This window comes from Dreissena polymorpha, chromosome 9 (assembly GCF_020536995.1).
Source record: "Dreissena polymorpha isolate Duluth1 chromosome 9, UMN_Dpol_1.0, whole genome shotgun sequence".
Classification (NCBI taxonomy): domain Eukaryota; kingdom Metazoa; phylum Mollusca; class Bivalvia; order Myida; family Dreissenidae; genus Dreissena; species Dreissena polymorpha.
Genome location: NC_068363.1, coordinates 37139632 through 37163950, shown reverse-complemented (window position 1 = coordinate 37163950; position 24319 = coordinate 37139632). Strand labels below are relative to the sequence as shown.

Here is a 24319-nt window from a genome sequence, read left to right as displayed (position 1 = left end):
ACACAAAATTTAACCATATATTAAAAGTTACTAAGTCAAAAAAGGGCCATAATTCCGTAACAATGACAACCAGAGTTATGCAACTTGTCCTTTTACTGTACCCTTATGATAGTTTGTGAGTGTTCCAAGTATGAAAGCAATATCTATGATACTTTAGGGGTAAAGTGGACCAAAACATAAATCTTAACCAAATTTTCAATTTTCTAAGTATAAAGGGCCCATAATTCCGTTCAAATGCCAGTCAGAGTTACATAACTTTGCCTGCACGGTCCCCTTATGATAGTTCATAAATCTTGCAAGTATGAAAGCAATAGCTTTGATACTGTAGGAATAAAGTGGACCTAAACACAAAACTTAATCAAATTTTCAATTTTCTAAGTATAAAAAGGGCACATAATTCTGTCAAAATGCCAGTCAGAGTTACATTACTTTGCCTGCACAGTCCCCTTATGATAGTTAGTAAGTGTTGCAAGTATGAAAGCAATAGCTTTAATGCTTAAGGAATAAAATGGACCTAAACACAAAACTTAACCAAAATTGTCAATTTTCTAAGTATAAAAAGGGCACATAATTCTGTCAAAATGCATGCCAGAGTTATCTAAATTTGCCTGCCCAGTCCCCTCATGATAGTAAGTAAGTGTACCAAGTTTGAATGCAATAGCATTGATACTTACTGAGAAAAGTGGAACTAAACGCAAAACTTAACCAAAATTTTCAATTTTTTAAGTATAAAAAGGGCACATAATTCTGTCAAAATGCACGCCAGAGTTATCTAACTTTGCCTGCCCAGTCCCCTCATGATAGTAAGTAAGTGTACCAAGTTTGAATGCAATAGCATTGATACTTTCTGAGAAAAGTGGACCTAAACGCAAAACTTAACCGGACGCCGACGCCAACGCCAACGCCAACGCCAACGCCGACGCCGACGCCAAGGTGATGACAATAGCTCATAATTTTTTTTCAAAAAATAGATGAGCTAAAAAAAATTAATTTAAATCACTAAATTAAATTGCTTTCCAAGGATGCAAAATTAAGTGGAATTCTGATTTACAACAAAAAATTTGTTCACAAGACTTTGCAGATCAATAACACCATTTGCATTTGTCCTTTCATTGTGCCTAGTGATTCCAATGTTTTCTCACAGCATTATTGCAGTTGGTGAATTTTAGCTCTTGAGGCTGAAAACAAGTGTCATGAACTGCTCGTAAGTTATCGTCACCCAACCGTCTTGGTCTGTATCATGACCTCGAAATGCACTTGTCAGAGTCTGAAAGGACAGGAACAAATAAAAGCTATTGTCAATTCATGTGTCATATTTCAATTGTTAACAAAAGACTGAATGACCTTGACCTTTGAGGTAAGGAGACTGGTGTATCACGCAGAACACCATCTCCTCATGGTGAACATTTGCAGTTAGTTAAATCACTAAGTTTGAATGACAAACTAAGTTTGAATGACAAAGTTACAGTTTGAAGGAGCTTGTAGATAACTTTTGACCTTTAGTGAGGCCTTGACAGTCAAAAAAGTGTGAAACACCATATGGTAAATATTGAAGGTCTTAATACAGGAGCATCGCTTTGCAGGTGCAGACGGCTCATCTATTTTCTTTTTAAAGGTGAAGGGACCTATCTCAATTTCAATCACAAAGGAGGGAGGGGTGGAGTGGAGAGGGGTGTATAGTATGGGAGTGTGGTCATTTATTACATTATCTTCCAAAAATGCAAAAAAAAGGCAAACAAAACTATTTCATTTTTTTTTTTGGGGGGGGGGGGGGGGGGGGGGGATTCTTGGATGGGATGTTTGGACGGTATTTCAAAAATAGAATAGTAAAAATAAATATTTGTGTTTTTTAACCATGTTTGAAAAAAAACAAGAGATGTGTTTGTCAGAAACAAAATGCCGCCTATTGCGCCGCCTTGAAAAGAATTGTTTTTGTTTATTTTTACCTTTGACCTTGAAGGATGACCTTGACCTTGAATTTCCACCGCTCAAAATGTGCAGCTTTATGAGAACGCCGCTTTGAAATATATTTTTTGACCTTTGACCTTGAAGGATGACCTTGACCTTGAAGGATGACCTTGACCTTGAACTTCCACCACTCAAAATGTGCAGCTTCATGATAACGCCGCTTAGAATTATTATTAATTTTGACCTTTGACCTTGAAGGATGGATGACCTTGACCTTGAAGAATGACGTTTTTCTTGAACTTCCACCACTCAAAATGTGCTGCTTCATGAGAACGCCGCTTTGAAAAAAAAAAAAAATGACCTTTGAGCTTGAAGGTTGACCTTGACCTTGAAGGATGTCCTTGACCTTTAACTTTCACCACTCAAAATGTGCAGCTTTCATGAGAATGCCGCTTTGATTTTTTAAATTTTATTTTTTGACCTTGAAGGATGACCTTGAACTTCCACCACTCAAAATGTGAAGCTTCATGATAACGCTGCTTTGAATTATATATAAAAAAAAATACCTTTGACCTTGAAGGATGACCTTGACCTTGAACTTTCACCACTCAAAATGTGCAGCTTCATGATAACGCTGCTTTGAATTTATTTATTTTTACCTTTGACCTTGAAGGATGACCTTGACCTTGAACTTTCACCACTAAAAATGTGCAGCTTCATGATAACGCTGCTTGAATTTATTTATTTTTACCTTTGACCTTGAAGGATGAACTTGACCTTGAAGAATGACCTTGACCTTGAACTTCCTACACTCAAAATGTGCAGCTTCATGAGAACACTGCTTTTTATTTTTTATTTTATTTTTTTACTTTTAACCTTGAAGGATGACCTTTACCTTGATGAATGACCTTGACCTTGAACTTCCACCACTCAAAATGTGCAGCTTCATGAGAACGCCGCTTTGAATAATTAATTTTTTTGACCTTGAAGGATAACCTTGACCTTCCACCACTCAGAATGTGCAGCTTCATGAGATACACATGCATGCCAAATATCAAATTGCTATCTTCAATATGAAAAAAGTTATGGCATATGTTAAAAGTTTTCGAATGGATGGACGCCATATATTTGACATTTGACCTTGAAGGATAACCTTGAACTTCACCTTTCACCACTCAAAATGTGCAGCTTTCATGAGAATGCCGCTTTGATTTTTTAAATTTTATTTTTTGACCTTGAAGGATGACCTTGAACTTCCACCACTCAAAATGTGAAGCTTCATGATAACGCTGCTTTGAATTATATATAAAAAAAATTACCTTTGACCTTGAAGGATGACCTTGACCTTGAACTTTCACCACTCAAAATGTGCAGCTTCATAATAACGCTGCTTTGAATTTATTTATTTTTACCTTTGACCTTGAAGGATGACCTTGACCTTGAACTTTCACCACTAAAAATGTGCAGCTTCATGATAACGCTGCTTGAATTTATTTATTTTTACCTTTGACCTTGAAGGATGAACTTGTCCTTGAAGAATGACCTTGACCTTGAACTTCCTACACTCAAAATGTGCAGCTTCATGAGAACACTGCTTTTTATTTTATTTTTTATTTTTTACTTTTAACCTTGAAGGATGACCTTTACCTTGATGAATGACCTTGACCTTGAACTTCCACCACTCAAAATGTGCAGCTTCATGAGAACGCCGCTTTGAATAATTAATTTTTTTGACCTTGAAGGATAACCTTGACCTTCCACCACTCAGAATGTGCAGCTTCATGAGATACACATGCATGCCAAATATCAAATTGCTATCTTCAATATGAAAAAAGTTATGGCATATGTTAAAAGTTTTCGAATGGATGGACGCCATATATTTGACATTTGACCTTGAAGGATAACCTTGAACTTCACCTTTCACCACTCTAAATGTTCAGCTCCATAAGATACACATGCATGCCAAATATCAAGTTGCTATCTTCAATATTAAAAAAGTAATGGCCAATGTTAAAGTTTTCGGACGGAAAGACACCATAAATTTGACATTTACCTTGAAGGATGACCTTGACCTTTCACCACTCAAAATGTGCAACTCCATGAGATACACATGCATGCCAAATATCAAGTTGCTATCTTCAAAAGTGAAAAAGTTATGGCCAATGTTAAAGATTTTTTCTGACGGACGGTCAGACTGACTGACATACTGACGGACAGTTCAACTGCTATATGCCACCCTACCGGGGGCCTAACAATGATATTTTTGGGGTGGGTGGGGGGTATAGTGTGAGGGTGTGGTGGTCGTTTATTACATGATCTTTAATTTAAAAAATAATGCGGGGCGGATTTAGGGGGGATTCGGAGGGGGGATTCGGGGGGTGGGGGGGGGGATTCGGGTTGGTATGGTTTGGGTGGAGTCCATTGTGGTATGTCAGGTAAGAGTTGTCAAAGTATCAATTGAATCTAATCATAAATAAAGAAGTGATGGCAATTTTAGCAAAATTTAATAATTTGACCTTGAGAGTCAATGTCATTTAAAGGTCAAGGTAAAATTCAACTTGCCAGGTACAGTACCCTCATGATAGCATGAAAGTATTTAAAGTTTCAAAGCAATAGCCTTGATACTTTAGAAGTAAAGTGGATCTAAACACCATATATTCAAAGTTACTAAGTCAAAAAAGGGCCATAATTCCGTGAAAATGATAACCAGAGTTATGCAACTTGTCCTTTACTGTCCCCTTATGATATTTTTTGCGAGTGTTCCAAGTATGAAAGCAATATCTATGATACTTTAGGGGTAAAGTGGACCAAAACACAAAACTTAACCAAATTTTCACGTAAAAAGGACCCATAATTCCGTCAAAATGCCAGTCAGAGTTACATAACTTTGCCTGCACAGTCCCCTTACGATAGTTAGAAAGTGTTGCAAGTATGCACTAGCTTTGATACTTTAGGAAAAAAGTGGACCTAAACACAAAACTTTACCAAATTTTCAATTTTCTAAGTATAAAAAGGGCACATAATTCTGTCTGAATGCAAGTCAGAGTTACATAACTTTGCCTGCACAGTCCCCTTATGATAGTAAGTGTTGCAAGTATGAAAGCAATAGCTTTGATACTTAAGAAATAAAATGGACCTTAACACAAAACTTAACCAAAATTTTTAATTTTCTAAGTATAAAAAGGGCACATAATTCTGTCAAAATGCAAGCCAGAGTTATCTAACTTTGCCTGCTCAGTCCCATCATGATAGTAAGTAAGTGTACCAAGTTTGAATGCAATAGCATTGATACTTTATGAGAAAAGTGGACCTAAACGCAAAACTGAACCGGACGGCGACGCCAAGGTGATGACAATAGCTTAATTTTTTTTTCTCAAAAAATAGATGAGCTAAAAAAAGCATGACCAATTATAAACTAACAGTCTGAACAAGATGTTTTATAGCCAAATTTAATCCTCAACCTTTATATGCGATCTTGAACTGGTAGACCGACAGTTATTTACCCTTGACCATGATACGTATTTTTAAGCATTTGTAGTCCCCACGAAATGTAAATATAATTAAATTACCACGATACCTATTTTTACGCATTTGTAGTCCCCATGAAAGTTAAATATAATTAAAGACCTTTCTTACTAGATTCAAATTTTAAAGGCTTTATTTCCAACCCTTATATACTGATGTGCAGCAAACAGCATAACACCTGAAGAGAAAGCAAGTTACTCGTAGGCTGTTATGGTTTTATGCTGTTTGCACATAACCATTTTCACTTTGCTTCTGAGAGGGAAGGGTTACACATGACAAAGAGCCTAAATATTGGTGAACATTTATGGTTAATAGTGCATGATGAAGGAGGATGTTACAGTTACAAAGTTTTTTATGGCCAAAGTGAACAATTGATCTTTATATTTGTAGGATTTGTGGTAATTTATTTTTAAATTTCACAATGACTTACAAAGATACAGTCCTGACACTCTCGTACACTCATGTATGCACTCCAATATACATGCATGTATACTAAACTATTGTTACTGCTATATAAAGCTTTTGAAAGTTTTCTAATTATACCAACAATGTATAGTATGAACAATGTTTGGTTGCACAAAGGAACTGTTTGTTCTTGATCTTTCAAACATTTTCTTACACTTACAGATTACTTACGCTTGATTGATAATTGTCGGTTTGGGTACTGCTTGAATGTACCCTCGGTATTCTGAAGTATACTTCAATGTACCGGGGTACAGAAAATATACTAACACCTACCGGACCTATTAGAATGTACCCAAGGTTAATCCCCACCCAAAATCCCATGTTGTAAAACGCGCTACGGAATACAAAACAAAATTCTCTTTAGTGCCTCAAAATGCTCTTTTTAGCAGGAGTTTCCATAATATAGTGTTCAATAACAAAATATTTACATAAATATGAACATAATTAAACAAGAGCACCGCATAACGGGTGCCAACGCTCGGCTGCAAAAGCTTGTCAGAATTGTTTTTTTTGTTTTTTTAGAGGTCACCTTGACCTTGACCTTTGACCTAGTGACACAAAATTGGGTGTGGCATGTAGAACTCATCAAGGTGCATCTACTTATGAAGTTTAAAAGTTGTAGGTGGAAGCACTTTGATTTTAGAGCCAATGTTAAGGTTTAAGCACGACGCCTACGGTGGTCGGCTGACGGCGGACAAGCTGGCTATGACAATACCTCGGGTTTTTCTGAAAACAGCCAAGCTAAAAATGGGTGTGGCGTGTAGAAATGAGAAGGTGAATGTACATATGAAGTTTAAAAGTTGTAGGTGGAAGCACTTTTATTGTAGAGGCTATGTTAAAGTTTTATATTAGAGGTCACAGCGACTTTGACCTTTGACCAAGTGACCCAAAAATGGGTGTGGCGTGTAGAACTCATCAAGGTGCGTGTACATATGAAGTTTCAAAGTTGTAGGTGGAAGCACTTTGATTTTAGAGCGAATGTCAAGGTTTATGTTAAAGTTTTATATTAGAGGTCACAGTGACCTTGACCTTTGACCTAGTGACCCAAAAATGGGTGTGGCGTGTAGAACTTATCAAGGTGCATCTACATATGAAGTTTCAAAGTTGTAGGTGGAAACACTTTGATTTTAGAGCCTATGTTAAAGTTTTATATAAGAGGCCACAGTGACCTTGACCTTTGACCTAGTGACCCAAAAATGGGTGTGGTGTGTAGAACTCATCAAGGTGCATCTACATATGTAGTTTCAAAGTTGTAGGTGGAAGCACTTTGATTTTAGAGACAATGTTAAGGTTTTAGCACGATGCCAACGGCGGCAGTGGACGTCGGACGACAAGCTGGCTATGACAAAACCTCGGGTTTTCTCCGAAAAAACCCGAGCTAAAACATTAAAGACAATGAATAATTTAGCATTAGAATTCCTATGTATGTTTCAGTATATTTTCCATACCCAGGGAACATTTAAGTATACTTAATAGTACCCGGGGTACATTTAAGTAGTTCCCAAGCCAAATATGACAAATCGAGAATTACCTACCTGCAGATGATCTAAGAGCAAACATAATTTTACCATAGGATGAGTCCAGCACATGATTTCTGCATTCATGTTTCAATCTGACATTGTATCAATTAATAAATATGATAATAAATACCTGCAGGACAACACAGCACTGTATGAAATCATCAAAGGCAATATTCCCGCGGCCTTGGCGGTCAAATTTACGGATCAAGATGTCATAGAACCTTTCTGACAACCGGTATCCTGAAAGCAAGAATGTGCATGGAAATTTTCACATGAAATGTGCTAAATGGATGAATTGCATAATTAAAAGAATGTTTTAACCCTTTAACCCTTGGAAACGTATTTTGACGCATTTGTAGTCCCTTAGAAAGTTAAATTTAATTAAAGACCTTTCTTACTAGATTCAAATTTTACAGGCTTCATTTCCAACCCTAAGATAAAAATGAGCAGCAAACAGCATAAAACCTGAACAGACGGGGAGTTTCTTGCAGGCTGATCTGGTTTTATGCTGTTTGCACATAGCCATCTTCACTTTTCTTCTGAGTGGGAAAGGGTTAAAGATTAAAATCAATAAAGTTGTTACTGAGATAGTTCAGTTATTCATAATCATCCAGTATTGTAAAGGCTATTTACCAGTTAAGTTATTTTGAACATAAACAAGAGCACACAACTTTGTGAAAATGTCATAACAGCACACAATTTCAGTAAATATCCACAGCTATAAAATAACAAGAATGATGGAATTTTTCTTCCACGCTTATATCATCATTTGATCCCAAACATGACAGCTTTCATCCTCCAAGGATATGCGCAACTCTTACAAAGAAGTCACATACATTATCTACAAGAGTTGTCATTCTTATGTAAAATTTACCATGAAAACTGCCAGTCAGTGGGATCAATATTTAACAGAAAATGCCCTTCTTGACTTAAATACATTGCACGAGTTTTCCCAAAGACTCATGATAATTGCGTGCAGGTTAGGATATATGATGTAGCTTTAACTGTTTAACAGGTGTTATTACGAATGACTGTATTTGCAGCCAATTTTAGTGTTTCTTTTTTAAACATGAATGACTACGGTAAGGTATGACAATAAAAGCAATTTAAACATGAATGACTAAAGAATGTCGATAAAAGCGATTTACTTTGCCTTAAGGCAATTGCCACATACCTATCAAATGATCTTAATTCATTAGGTGGACTTACCCATTATATTTTTACTAACATTTTTTTTTAATGAATTTGTATTCAGGTGGTTCTCACGTGTTGATTGCGCATCTATGCATCATATCTTTTTCACACCAGAGATTCTCATGAAATGACCCAGCTTAAGGTTTTGTTTGGGTACAGGGAAATAAACTCGTGTTTGACCACACTTGCCCGTTTCTGTTCTTTGCATAATTCTTAATAGAAGAAATGGGAGTTTTATGATAATTTCTAGGAGCTAAAAAACAACTGTACATGTATTTGGCTGTGGGCTTGTGGGATCCGGCTTATTTATATCCAAGCAGTATAATTTAATTCCTATAGTTATAGCCAAAAAGCCTCCAAAAGTAACAGTTCTGTGCTCTGATATACATTTTACAAGTGAGCCGTTGAATGGTGATTAAATTTAATTTTTGTTGATTTTCAATTTTAATTGTGATGTTATGATGTCAATTTTTCCTTACGCTCATATGTTTATGATTTATTTTGGACCAAGTGTGAGGTACGGACCCCCCTTTGTTTTTGCATAGCCAAGGAAGAGACTTGACTTTTATTCATGTTTGTGTTTTTGTTATGTATGTGTCCATCTACATGTAGCACATTTGTTATGTGTCTCATTGTTAAGCAAATCGGTTCCTTGCCATAAATAAAGGTTCGATTGTATAATAAAGTTTCCTTACTGCTGGTACAAATGACACCACTCAGTGGGCTTACCAAAGCTTGTTATAGCTGTTTTCAGTTCATTCTTATCAATCGTGCCAGAGTTGTCCCTGTCATAGCTTCTAAAGCAGTTCTGCCAATCTGTTACATACTTCCACAAGGCTGAGAACTCTTGGAAGTTGATTGAGCCAGAGTTATCTTTGTCAAACATTCCTACAATGCAAAGATAACTCTTACCAGAAATGCATGTTTTGTCCTTTGAATTTTGCTATATTCAATATGGTGTTATATGCGGAGATCATTTTGGGTAAAAAGAAGAATAGTGTCCCTTATGTTTGTTGATAAGATGTGAACTCTCAATAACAATTGTAGTGCGAGAAGCTAAAGATCTGTTTTAAACCTTTTTCAGTACTAATTCTTTTGCACTAAACACATTTTTACAAATCATAATTTAAACAATTAAAACATTACACAGCAGTTTCACTATAAGAATAATAACCGGTATTTAGAAAAACTCCACTTAAATTCTGGCAGAGAAGTACAATGTAAAAGTGTGATAAATAACAAAATATTGATTACCAATCATAAGCCGCACCGTCTCGGGGTTAAAGGGTGTCCATGTTCCTGTCATAAGATAAGTACAATGTAATGTATGATGGTGCCCCTTATTCATAAGACAAACTGATACGTTTTTTAAGATTGTATTTAGTAACTAAGATATGTTACATGGATGGCTTAGAAACAGTTTGTAAAATGTTATGCTGAAATATTTGTTTTAAGACCTTATTTTAACATAGTATATCATTTATTTTAAAAATATAATAATAATGAATTTAATAATTTGTATTAATAAGATTTAAATTAAACCTACTGATAATGGATTTGTATCCTTGAATAAAATGTGACTAATTTTGTAAAACATTACCCTGTATATTTTTTAATGTAAAAAAAACTATTGCAAATTGCCATGCAAGATGCCCATTGCCCATTCCGCCTGCATTTTGTTAAAATTATGATATGCAAACAAGTGTAAGTGATTAAGCACAATCCAGAATACTACATTCAAATTTTCACCTATTTTAAGTTCAACTAACATAAATATCCCATAATTTAGTGCAATGTTTGTTTTCCAAATACTACCCACAAGTTAGGCACTATGTAATACTAACTGTTAAACAACTCACCATTACTGAGTGCCTGCCCCAGCTCATCCCCAGAGATATGACCACTGTGATCTCTATCAACTCTGAAAGCATGAAGGCAAATTGAAAATATCTCCAACAAAGAACATATATGTAAATATTCAAAAATTAAATTAATGTATGGGGGACAACTCTACTTGAACAACCCATTTAGCTAGTAGCTAGTTGTCTGTCAACTCTAAAAACATGAAGACAAATTGAAACTATTTCCCACATAGAACGTATAAGTAAAAATTCAAACATTAAATAAATTTATGGGCAACAACTCTACTGGAACAACCCAGTCAGCCAGTAGCTGGTGGTCCATCCTGCAAAAATTAATGCTAACAATGCAACAACACACAATTACCCTTCAGAGATTTATGTAATTCCCATTTAAAATTTTTTGTATTTACAGTGTATTGAAAAGGGTAATGTCAATATTTAAACACACACTACAATGACATTCACTACTCTTGTGGGTTATCTACCGGTAGTATCTTGACATCCCAATTGGGGGGGGATTCTGGGGTGGGGCTTGGGGGATGGTTTGGGTTGAGTGCATTGTGGTATGTCAGGTAAGTGTTGTTTTGTCAAGGTAGGAATCAAATAAGATCATAAATAACGAAGTTATGGCAATTTAAGCAAAATGTTCAATTATCTAAGTATAAAAGGGGCCATAATTCTGTCAAAATGCTTGATACAGTTGTCTGCTCTTCTTTATACATTGGGATCATGTTGGTAAAGAAGTATGCAAAATATGAAAGCAAAATGTCAAAGGACATAGAAAATATTTGAGGTGGTACGCAAACTTTAACATAGATTTATCAATAATATGCATATTCTAAGTATAAACAGGGCAATAATTCTGTCAAAATGCTTGATACAGTTGTCTGCTCTTTTTTATAGATTGGGGTCATGTTGGTAAAGAAGTATGCAAAATATACAAAAATATGCCAAAGGACATAGAAACAAGGGCTGTTTGTAAAACATGCATGCCCCCCATATGGGCTGTCAGTTGTAGTGGCAGCCATTGTGTGAATACCATTTTTGTCACTGTGACCTTGACCTTTGACCTAGTGACCTGAAAATTAATAGGGGTCATCTGCCAGTCATGATCAATGTACCTATGAAGTTTCATGATCCTAGGCGTAAGCATTCTTGAGTTATCATCCGGAAACCATTTTACTATTTCAAGTCACTGTGACCTTGACCTTTGACCAAGTGACCTGAAAATCAATAGGGGTCATTTGAGTCATTGTCAATGTACCTATGAAATTTCATGATCTTAGGCCTAAGCATTCTTGAGTTATCATCCGGAAACCATTTTACTGTTTCAAGTCATTGTGACCTTGACCTTTGACCTAGTGACCTGAAAATTAATAGGGGTCATCAGCAAGTCATGATCAATGTACCTATGAAGTTTCATGATCCTTGGCCTAATTATTCTTGAGTTATCATCAGGAAACCATTTTACTGTTTCCAGTCACTGTGACCTTGACCTTTGAACCAGGGGTTCTGAAATATTTTTAGAGTCTACTTGTCCACGGACAAGTTGGCCCCACAAATTCACTTGTCCGTACCAAAGAAGTACTTGTCCGTACTTTTAAGATAGATAAAGGAAAAGGTCATTACTAATTAAGCAAATAATACAAGCATACACTTTTGTTAACTTCTATTTTAAATTATAAACATAGTTAACTAGAAAATTCACATGAACAAAAAAAACAAGCAAGATGTGCCTATAATAAGATCACGTTTAAGTCACACGTAATACAATGTACCATCTCGGATATTTAATAATCTCAACATGACAATAATTCACTTGAAATAAAATAATCTCCGTTAATTGTAAGTATATAATTATCCGCTAATAAAGGAAACTTCTTACAAAGTTTACATTTACACACATCGGCAACGTTTTCAAGCCAAGGAAAATCAATTAGCCAAGACTCAACAAATTCTTGTTTCCGCTTGGCGTCGTATGTTTATCATATTCATACTTGGCTTTTCTCTTCTTTTCCGACACCGAACTGATTTTATCATTGGTCTGATTAGCGTCATGGCTTGACGTTGAAGTGGTTTTATTATATAAAAATCGAATGCAGGTCGTTAGAACATGTATGCGGCCATTTGCAATGTACGAAAAGTGTTATCTAATGCGTAATTGGCTGTTGCTATACACATGTGTGCTGGTTTCTCTATTAAAATTGTTTTCTTATGCGTGATTGGCTGTTGCTATATATACTCGTGGACTGGTTTACTACATTAAATAATTATTATCGGAAAATAACCTACCTCCAGTTGAAAAAGTGTGCCAGTCCGCAGATTAATCATAAGCTACTTATATAAACTTTTGTTTTTGATTTTCGGAAAATTGAGTAGTTTCGTTCTCGAAAAAAAAATTACCACGGAAATTTAACTTGTTCCCAGACAAGTCAGCTTTCAAAAACTGCTTGTCCGGAAGGGGAAATTGACGACTCGGACAACTCGGACAGCATATTTCAGAACCCCTGTGACCTAGTGACCTGAAAATTAATAGGGGTCATCTGCCAGTCATGATCAATGTACCTATGAAGTTTCATGATCCTAGGCGTAAGCATTCTTGAGTTATCATCCGGAAACCATTTTACTATTTCAAGTCACTGTGACCTTGACCTTTGACCAAGTGACCTGAAAATCAATAGGGGTCATTTGAGTCATTGTCAATGTACCTATGAAATTTCATGATCTTAGGCCTAAGCATTCTTGAGTTATCATCCGGAAACCATTTTACTGTTTCAAGTCATTGTGACCTTGACCTTTGACCTAGTGACCTGAAAATTAATAGGGGTCATCAGCAAGTCATGATCAATGTACCTATGAAGTTTCATGATCCTTGGCCTAATTATTCTTGAGTTATCATCAGGAAACCATTTTACTGTTTCCAGTCACTGTGACCTTGACCTTTGAACCAGGGGTTCTGAAATATTTTTAGAGTCTACTTGTCCACGGACAAGTTGGCCCCACAAATTCACTTGTCCGTACCAAAGAAGTACTTGTCCGTACTTTTAAGATAGATAAAGGAAAAGGTCATTACTAATTAAGCAAATAATACAAGCATACACTTTTGTTAACTTCTATTTTAAATTATAAACATAGTTAACTAGAAAATTCACATGAACAAAAAAAACAAGCAAGATGTGCCTATAATAAGATCACGTTTAAGTCACACGTAATACAATGTACCATCTCGGATATTTAATAATCTCAACATGACAATAATTCACTTGAAATAAAATAATCTCCGTTAATTGTAAGTATATAATTATCCGCTAATAAAGGAAACTTCTTACAAAGTTTACATTTACACACATCGGCAACGTTTTCAAGCCAAGGAAAATCAATTAGCCAAGACTCAACAAATTCTTGTTTCCGCTTGGCGTCGTATGTTTATCATATTCATACTTGGCTTTTCTCTTCTTTTCCGACACCGAACTGATTTTATCATTGGTCTGATTAGCGTCATGGCTTGACGTTGAAGTGGTTTTATTATATAAAAATCGAATGCAGGTCGTTAGAACATGTATGCGGCCATTTGCAATGTACGAAAAGTGTTATCTAATGCGTAATTGGCTGTTGCTATACACATGTGTGCTGGTTTCTCTATTAAAATTGTTTTCTTATGCGTGATTGGCTGTTGCTATATATACTCGTGGACTGGTTTACTACATTAAATAATTATTATCGGAAAATAACCTACCTCCAGTTGAAAAAGTGTGCCAGTCCGCAGATTAATCATAAGCTACTTATATAAACTTTTGTTTTTGATTTTCGAAAATTGAGTAGTTTCGTTCTCGAAAAAAAAATTACCACGGAAATTTAACTTGTCCCCAGACAAGTCAGCTTTCAAAAACTGCTTGTCCGGAAGGGGAAATTGACGACTCGGACAACTCGGACAGCATATTTCAGAACCCCTGTGACCTAGTGACCTGAAAATTAATAGGGGTCACCTGCCAGTCATGGTCAATGTACCTATGAAGTTTCATGATCCTAGGCGTAAGCTTTCTTGAGTTATCATCCGGAAACCATTTTACTGTGTCGAGTCACTGTGACCTTTGACCTAGTGACCTGAACATCAATAGGGGTCATCTGCCAGTCATGATCAATGTACCTATTAAGTTTCATAATCCTAGGCGTAAGCGTTCTTGAGTTATCATCCGGACACAATTTTTCTGTTTGGAGTCACTGTGACCTTGACCTTTGACCTAGTGACCTGAAAATCAATAGGGGTCATCTGCGAGTCATGATCAATCTAACTATGAAGTTTCATGATCCTTGGGGTGAGCTTTCTAGAGTTTTCATCCGGAAACCATTTTTCTGTTTCAAGTCACTGTGACTTTGACCTAGTGACCTGAAAATCTATAGGGGTCATCTGCCAGTCATGGTCATTGTATCTATGAAGTTTCATGATCCTAGGCGTAAGCGTTCTTGAGTTATCATCCGGAAACCGTTTTATTGTTTCGAGTCACTGTGACCTTAACCTTTGACCTTGTGACCTCAAAATCAATAGAGGTCATCTGCCAGTCATTGTCAATGTACCTATGAAGTTTCATGATCCTAGGCCTAAGCATTCTTGAGTTATCATCTGGAAACCATTTTACTGTTTCAAGTCACTGTGACCTTGACCTTTGACCTAGTGACCTGAACATCAATAGGGGTCATCTGCCAGTCATGATCAATGTACCTATGAAGTTTCATGATCCTAGGCGTAAGAGTTCTTGAGTTATCATCTGGACACCATTTTTCTGTTTCGAGTCACTGTGACCTTGACATTTGACCTAGTGACCTGAAAATCAATAGGGGTCATCGGCAAGTCATGATCAATCTACCTATGAAGTTTCATTATCCTAGGGGTAAGCGTTCTTGAGTTTTCATCCGGAAACCATTTTTCTGTTTCGAGTCACTGTGACTTTGACCTTTGACCTAGTGACCTGAAAATCAATAGGGGTCATCTGCGAGTCATGGTCAATTTACCTATGAAGTTTCATGATCCTAGGTGTAAGCGTTCTTGAGTTATCATCCGGAAACCGTTTTACTGTTTCGAGTCACTGTGACCTTGACCATGAAATTGGAAAAAAATTAAGCATTATAAATATGATTATAAGTAACATACATGTCATAAATATTGTTTTCAAGTGCATGTTCAGGGGGTTTTCTATCCATTTTGGGAAAAGGAGTCTGGTCAAATTGGGATTTTTTTAAATTAATACAAGTGGCAAATTAGGGAATTATTTATCAACAAAAAGGACTAAATTAAAGTTATATATTTTGCAGGATGTTTAAAAAATAAAGTTGAGATCTAGAGTTAAGAAATAATAATTAAGTCTTTAGAGACTTCTTTCTTAAAGGGAGATTAAACAATTTTTACATGTGTTAAAATGTAAGATATTGATAAAAATATGTTACAACAAGGGACAAAATTGTCACAAAACCAGGTTTTCATTGTGAAAAAAAAATCTGATAAAGGGAGAAAACTCAAACTGAACTTTTGAAATGACCAAAAAAAATTAACCCCCTTTGTAAGTTTTTTTTTTTTTTAAATCTATTTTTAGTCGTGGCGACCTTGACATTGGAGATATTGACGTGATTCTTTCGTGGGACACACCGTCCCATGATGGTGAACAAATGTGCCAAATGATTTTAAAATCTCACAATGAATGACATAGTTATGGCCAGGACAAGCTCATTTATGGCCATTTTTGACCTTTGAACTCAAAGTGTGACCTTGACCTTGGAGATATCGACGTAATTATTTCGCGCGACACACCGTCCAATGATGGTGAACAAATGTGCCAAATGATTTTAAAATCTGACGATGAACGACATAGTTATGGCTCGGACAAGCTCATTTATGGCCATTTTTGACCTTTGAACTCAAAGTGTGACCTTGACCTTGGAGATATCGACGTAATTATTTCGCGCGACACACCGTCCAATGATGGTGAACAAATGTGCAAAATGATTTTAAAATCTGACAATGAACGACATAGTTATGGCCCGGACAAGCTTATTCCGCCAGCCCGCCAGCCAGCCAGCCAGCCCGCCAGCCAGCCAGCCCGCCCGCATTCGCCAATCTAATAACCAGTTTTTTCCTTCGGAAAACCTGGTTAAAAACACAAAATAGGCAAGAAAAATTATACAATGAAGACCAATTTCCTAAAATGCAGCAAAGACAAATTAGTGCCACGAGCCGTGTGAGGAAGATATTTGTTAAAATGATCCATAAAACAAAATTGTGTCTGTGTGTCGTATGAACGAATCTGCACTTGATCTAAATTATGATTCACATCGTACATGCATGATATACATGCTGGCGAATTCGAATGTACAGCCTTTTTCGATTTCAGAATTAAATATCTGGCTTATTTCGCATTTTTCTACACATGTTCTTCTTAACTTTTATTTTTATTTATATTGAAATATATATATAATTTTTGTTTACACATTTTGTATAAATACACAATTTTTTACAAAATCATATAATCTCACTTTAAAAAAAAAATGTGGGGGGAAATTGGGCTTTTTTGGGGAAATTTTGGTCAGATTTTTGGGAAAAAACATGCATTTTAGAGATTGGGAAGCAGCCAAATATCGGCCGTAATTTAGAGCAAAAAAAAAAAATCACTGTGCAGCAGCAGCAGATAAAAGTGTTATAGAATTTCATAAACACAAACATTTAAAATTAGTTCAAATAAATTTCGGCATATAATTATGTTACTACTAAAAGATTTGATAAAATAAATATTTATCTGGCCAGGGGTATTGTCACTGAAAATGCATATATAACCTGACCAGTGACCAATTAGTGTGCACAGTTCCTATCCTAATAGATTCTACAATCAGTGCTCCAGCTAGGCATAAATGTAAGGGCGTCCCGTCCTGCCCTTCCGAAGCCCCCCCCACCCCACCCTTCTGAGTCTCCACCCTGCTTATTTATTCATAAAAAAATATTATTTTTTGTTTACACAAATTATATTTTATAAATCTCTGATTAAAAAGTAATTAATTAATTCCTCATTGAAGAGATTGTATTTGCATAGTTTCATAATAATGGAATTAATATATTCTAACAATTATTAAAAACATAACAATTAATATGAGACAGAAAGTATTCCACAGAGCTCCAGATAAGGGCCGTACAGCCGTATTTTTCATGAAGGTTTACGTATTTATTTTTATAAACTGGATGTACAATTACAACTTTAATATCTCTTTTACGCATTTACGAAAAATCTGGCCGTACCGATACGTCGGCGTCAGCGTGGCATAATGTGTTGGTCTCTAACCTAACGGCGCTTTTCATTAATTTAAATTGCTGAAAAAGTTGTAGACTGGGTTCCGGTATTATAATCTATTCTGTGGCTTGATTTCCGGTAACTTGTAAGCCCATCAAAAACAATATGTTTGCACGCAATGGAAGGCCGGCTAAACCGAAAGCGGTTCAAATAAACACTTGGTTGTCATATAATGGCTACATACGGTCGTCTAACCATTCTGACATTCAATCTGAAAGCCCAGTTTAAGTGTTTGCTTAAACTTTTAAATGTCATAGTTGGCATAGTCAATGCCAACTTTGACAGTTGACTGCTAAAGCAATGATTCTTTTGAGATGAGACAGAGACATTGGTGCTCATTTACTTAGCTTACAAGTTGGCTTGTGTTTTCTTGTCAAGCAAAATGAAGAAACAGTATTTAGTCATGAGTGTTAATGTGTAGTTGTATTTGCATCAAAATTCAGAATGGAAAACCTAATAAAGCAACTGTTTAAGAAGCTAAATATATTTATTATAATTGTTGCAAATGTTTCTGTAAAGTCAGGTATACACCCATCAATATCCAAGAACACAGGTAGTACAATACTACCTGTATTTTTGGATATGGTAGTACAGGTACTTATTGATTTTCAGCGTTACTCCTTTTCTTTCTGTCAGTGGCAGTATCGTTACTAATTTCACAAAACCTTATCTGGAGCTCTGATTCCAGATACGACTGTGCCCTTTATAATAAATAGCCCCCTCGGCCCTTTTCAAATCCTAGCTGGAGAACTGCTACAATGATTTCTTGCAATATTTTCTGTAATTCGGGAGAATGTGCATGTAATTTATTTAAATGATTGAAAGTGTTGTGTTGACACTTAAGCAGTTTTCTGCTTCACTTTGCAATTAACATGGAAATTTAATGAAGGAGACCAATATAATCAATGGAATATGGTAAAAATTTTGATTATTTTAGTTAATGTAAAATTCTGAAATGCAAATATACCTATTTTTCATCATTTTGGTTGTTTTTGTATTATCTTTACTCCTATTATTGGCACTTAAACAAACTATTTCTGGAATCATCACTAGTTCAGCTTCTGCTTGAATGCTCGGAGCTATTTTGGGTGCATACACACGGTGTATATGCATATCGGTGGCCTTTCTGTCAAAATGCTGCCTCTCTGTTCATTCATTGCTGCCTCTCTGTTATAAACATGAACAAAAAGGCCCAAAGTTGCTCACCTGAGATAACAAGATATTATTGCGACAATTCTCCTGACCAAGTTTCATGAAGATCAGAAAATAAATCTGGCCTCTAGAGTGTCAACAAGTTTAACTATAGCAATATAAGGAAAAATGCCCCGCCCCCTGGCAGCCATGTTTTTCAAACAACTGGCATCATTTTTTAACCCATCCAAGATATTATCGGGATGAATCTTCTGACCGAGTTTCATGAAGATCAGACAGTGGCATGTATGCATGATTGTTCCACCACCATCGTCATCATTCCATTTCGATAGAGTTTGTGATAAGTGTTTGGACCTGTGGAATACTGTGAACCTGTAGCTGGATATACATATGTATGCTTCAACTCGTGGACAACCTCTTTTTATGCACAAATGTGTTTACAGGTTTTAATTTTAGAATTTCTTCTCTATTTTGTGAATTACAATCATCCGTTTTTATGTTTATAACAGAGAGGCAGCGAAGAATGAACAGAGAGGCTGCATTTTGACAGAAAGGCCACAGATATGCATCTACACCGTGATACATGTAAGTACAGCTCAGCGTTCTTCCTGATTAAACTTAACTTAAACAAAATTCAATATTAAAAGAATAAGTGTCGAGTTTGTCTATAAAATCAAATTCAATCAACCTATAACAGCGTAACAAACACAATACCTGCAGGGCTTACTCTGTCATTTGCCAAATTAGCCAATGGCTACAAATTGACTTATTTGGCTAAAGAAAATTATATTTGGCTACAACTTTTTCTTCATTAAAATCTAAAAATAGCCAAAAATAGAAGAATTTTGCCATAGCAAGGCTAATTTGGCTTATGAAATTTTTGAGCCAGGGGAAGCCCTGACCTGTTAACTTGGATATTCATTTTCGTGTTATTTGTGGATAAAATTTTATGCTCAAAACAAAAAGTTGATAAAAACAGTTTTCAAACTGAAAGTAGAAGTTTTGAATTGACGATTCGATCTATTTTATGGAGATGTAGTAGAAAGTCTGTGTATTACGATTGGTTGATTAGACACAAGTTTCTGGAGATAATCAAAAGTGTATTTTCGAATTCGGAATGCTTGGCTTTTTCCATTGCAAAAACTTACTCATTTTCATGAACTGTTGATGTGTTTGAAACTTTGGATTAATACCATTATTATGCAAGCACACCAAATCAAATTCTGAGCGTGGGGATATCAAAATTATCGACGTTGGAACCCATTCAATACTAGGGCACAGTAGAATATTTAAATTCATCATGTTTTTTCGGGTGTCAGACAATTCACCCCCAAGACAATTCACCCCCTGGACAATTCACCCCCAGAATTTAATTTCCTTGGACAATTCACCCCCAAAGACAATTCACCCCCAAGACAATTCACCCCCATATTTTTATATGAGAAATTATGGTCATTTGCTTGTGTCATATTTGAACATAATTTGTGAGCAGATGTTCTGGGGTTATAATTTTGACTTTGCACACAATTTTGACGTGAAAATAATAAATGTAGTATGTAAATGAAAGATGGCATTGTGTTTTTTGTCAAATGCAATTCAACCAATGTATTTGAAAAAGAAAACCTTAATTAAAGAAAGGAAATTTAATCTGGTTGGGAGCGTGCAATTAATGGGTATTACAATCACGCATTCACACCCCTGGCAAGGCTTTATCAAAGTGTCAAAACAGATTAATTAAAGTGTCAAAACAGATAAACAAAAACTTCAGTTACACACATTGACAAATAATTATGCTGGGCTTGGCATAATACCTGGTAATACCTGTATTAAAAAATTCCATTTTTGTTCACCTGATATTTTTATTATTATTTTTATTTAGCTGCCTATAAACATAGGTGTTTCATTAAAAAAATAATTATTTTTATTATTATTATCCATTAAGTTGTTCAATTTTCTCTCATTGAAGGATAAGTAAAAGAAGTTGTGTTTTGTAACGTTGTGTCAGAGACATAGATAACTGTTATCTACGTCTCTGGTTGTGTATTGAAACATATTTTAGTCTGCAAATATCAGTATTCATTTCAAATCCAGTAATTCACGCCATTTTCTGTTATAATTTTAACATGCTACTTATACAGGAGTACTTCATGATTTATTAAATCCACTATAACAGCGCTAGTATGGTCCTACTAAAAATGTTTTGAAATGTAATGTATTTTTTACATTAATTGTACTCAATTCAAGTCCACTTCAATCATACAGTATGTTAACTCATTCCAAAAATGAAAAAAAAAAAAAAAAGATATTGTTAATAATAAAAACAAACATCAATAGATAACAAGAGTGCCAAACTGTCACAAGATACGCCCGTTCGAAGGTTTTGGACACCATGCTCAATGCTTGAAATGCACTAAGTGACCTCAAGACCTAGTTATTGACTTGGCATGACCCATATTTGAACTTGACCTAGATATCATTTAGATGTAACATCTGACTAAATTTGGTGAAGATCAGATGAAAACTACTTCAATTAGAGAGCGGACACCATGCTAAATGCTTTAAATGCACCATGTGACCTCGTTTTTGACCGGGCATGACCCATATTCGAACTTGACCTACATATCATCTAGACACAACTTGTAACCAAATTAGGTGAAGATCAGATGAAAACTACTTCAATTAGAGAGCGGACACCATGCTAAATGCTTGAAATGCACTAAGTAACCTCGTGACCTAGTTTTTGACCCGGCATGACCCATATTTAAACCTGACCTACATATCATATAGACACAACTTTTGACCAAATTTGGTGAAGATCGGGTGAAAACTACTTCATTTAGAGAGCGGACACCATGAAATCCTTGAAATGCACTAAGTGACCCCATGACCTAGTTTTTGACCCGGCATGACCCATATTCCAACTTGGCCTAGATATTGTCTAGACTCAACTTCTGAGCAAGTTTGGTGAAGATCGGATGAAAACTATTTGAATTAGAGTCCGGACAAAGTGGCGCCGTTGAAAATGCACTAATTGACCCTATGACCTAGTTTTTGACCCGGCATGACCCATATTCGAACTTGGCCTATATATCAACTAGATGCAACTGCTGACCAAGTTTGGTGAAGATCGGATGAATACAATTTGAAATAGAGTCCGGACAAAGTGGCCCCTTTGAAAATGCACTTATTGACCCTATGACCTAGTTTTTGACCCGGCATGACCCATATTCGAACTTGGCCTAGATATCAACTAGATGCAACTGCTGACCAAGTTTGGTGAAGATCGGATGAATACAATTTGAATTAGAGTCCGGACAAAGTGATGCCTTCCGCCCGCCGCCCGCCGCCCGCCCGCCGCCCGCCCGCCGCCCGCCAAGGGGTTTCACATAATACGTCCCGTATTTTATACGGGCGTATAAAAAGCAGTTATGTTTCAATTGCAAGTAATTTTATGAAAAAAAAGAAAGACATTCTGAGAACATCTTAATATGCTTTTATTCGAACTTCATAAAAATCAAATAGAATACAAATAACTATCCTTAGAAAACAGATATTCGTAATTACTAAATCCTAAACAAACAGCAAAAGAAAACAACAACAAAATATCTGTGGGTGAATTGTCCAGGGAGCAGGGGTGAATTGTCTAGGGGGTGAGTTGTCTCCTGGGGGTGAATTGTCTTGGGGGTGAATTGTCTTATTCCCGTTTTTTCTCCAAAATATATAACTTGATCATTAACATTAATTTACCTTTCAATAAAATAGTTTGAAAGCTAAACCATAATGCCAAAAATGCCTCCAAAGCTTTTTTCTTCCTGGCCTAGGTACACAACACACGGACTGAATTATGAGTAATGTATATTTCAAAAGAGATATCGTCATCATCGTTAAATTTATGTAAACACTAACAGTTCAGTTTTACTTGATAACTTAATACATGACAACACTAGTCGACATACGTAAAAAAGATGGTATTTAATAATTGTTACCGTTGGAAAACGGTCCAAAGAAAATTTGGATCGGTTTGTCCCTGTACAGGAGGTCTTTGCTGGCCATAACCCTGTTGTTGCTGTCCGTAGTACGCCATATTGAAATCGTACTTTCAGTTTAAACTACATCCGGTTATGTATAATTCTCAACAATGTCACCTCATAGGCGAAACTTTAAAGTAACCCGCGGATTCGGCTAAACTTTGAAATTACCCTCGGAGGTTTCAGCAACCATAGAGAGGCTAGACATTAGGTTGCTTATCCAGAGTGTCGATCGATGTATCTAGTTTTTTTTGAAAGGGAAATTCTTATTTCGTGTTTTCATAATAATTAACAAAACAATATTACATGTCTTTTTGAATAAACATATCGAACAAGTAAAGCAAAAATTTATATTTATAAACTAACACATTGAAAGATCTTGGAGTTAAATACTCTGAGGTTTTTACAACATAATGACTTCTTATTCCTGGAAATCAGCGCCGAAATAGTTCAATTTGTGGCTTGGCAGCTGGTCCCTCGGGAGATGTGCACACTTGTTGAGGAACGACGATACAGAAATCCTCCTCCAGTCAGGTCTGCTGTGTGCTGACTTACAAGTGTTGCAGTCATGTTCAAGACGTAATTGTTGGTCTTGTGTTCCGTATAGGAGATGCGGAGAAGCCTTCGGAGACCTTTATGTTCAAATGCCTTCTGTGTCCGCGTGAAGCGTCCAAGTCTCGCAGCCGCAGAGTACATGTAGGATGGAGACTACGAGGGACTTGCAGAGTCTGTTCTTGGTGGGGAAGCTGATGGAACTACTTTTCCACAACCTAATCAGTCTTGCCATCGCTGCGGTCGCCATGGCATTTCTTGACGGACCTGGGTCAGCGGTACTGGTACCAATCTTGGACAGGTTTGCGCCATCGTACTTAAAGCTTTTCACTTCTTTTTGCTTCTCGTCGTTCATGGTGATGTCTGCACTGGTGTTGGTAACGCTGTTCACCATGATCTTCAACTTCTCCGGGTTGACCTCCATCTCTCATGCTCTTGCTCTTTCATAGAGTCTGTTGGTGAGATTTTAAAGTTTCTGCTGGTAACACCCATGAGGTCAATGTCATCAAAGAATCTTAAATTGGAGATGGGTCTTCCAACGATGTAGATAGAGGAGTGGTGGTCATGGGCAGTATCCTGCATTATCTTCTCACCACAAAAGTTTGAACAGGACGGTAGAGGGCAAACATTCCCTGACGGACGCCCACTCATGTCCTGAAGAAGTCGATTTCATTTTTGCGCCACAACCGTTCAAGTCCTAGCTGGCGCATATATCGGCAGTAACCATGACTAATAGCTCACCATCAGCAAGTTGGAGTTAAGGAACAAGAGTATCACCAAGA

General features: G+C 36.3%; 1 protein-coding gene and 1 long non-coding RNA gene across 2 annotated transcripts; both read right to left on the bottom strand.

Moving 5' to 3' along the window:
- Positions 1-983: 983 nt before the first annotated feature.
- On the bottom strand, positions 984-23110 carry LOC127844736 (programmed cell death protein 6-like). Its single transcript, XM_052375188.1, has 6 exons — positions 22944-23110; positions 10472-10533; positions 9867-9911; positions 9342-9500; positions 7549-7658; positions 984-1267 (listed from the first exon to the last, which is right to left on the bottom strand). Exons 1-6 carry the CDS (start codon positions 23039-23041, stop codon positions 1166-1168), a joined length of 576 nt encoding a protein of 191 aa, XP_052231148.1. The 5' UTR covers positions 23042-23110; the 3' UTR covers positions 984-1165.
- Positions 21860-22330, bottom strand: LOC127844738 (uncharacterized). The gene is made up of 2 exons (XR_008032879.1): positions 22158-22330; positions 21860-22001 (listed from the first exon to the last, which is right to left on the bottom strand). It is a non-coding gene; the product is annotated as an uncharacterized LOC127844738 (long non-coding RNA).
- Positions 23111-24319: the final 1209 nt, after the last annotated feature.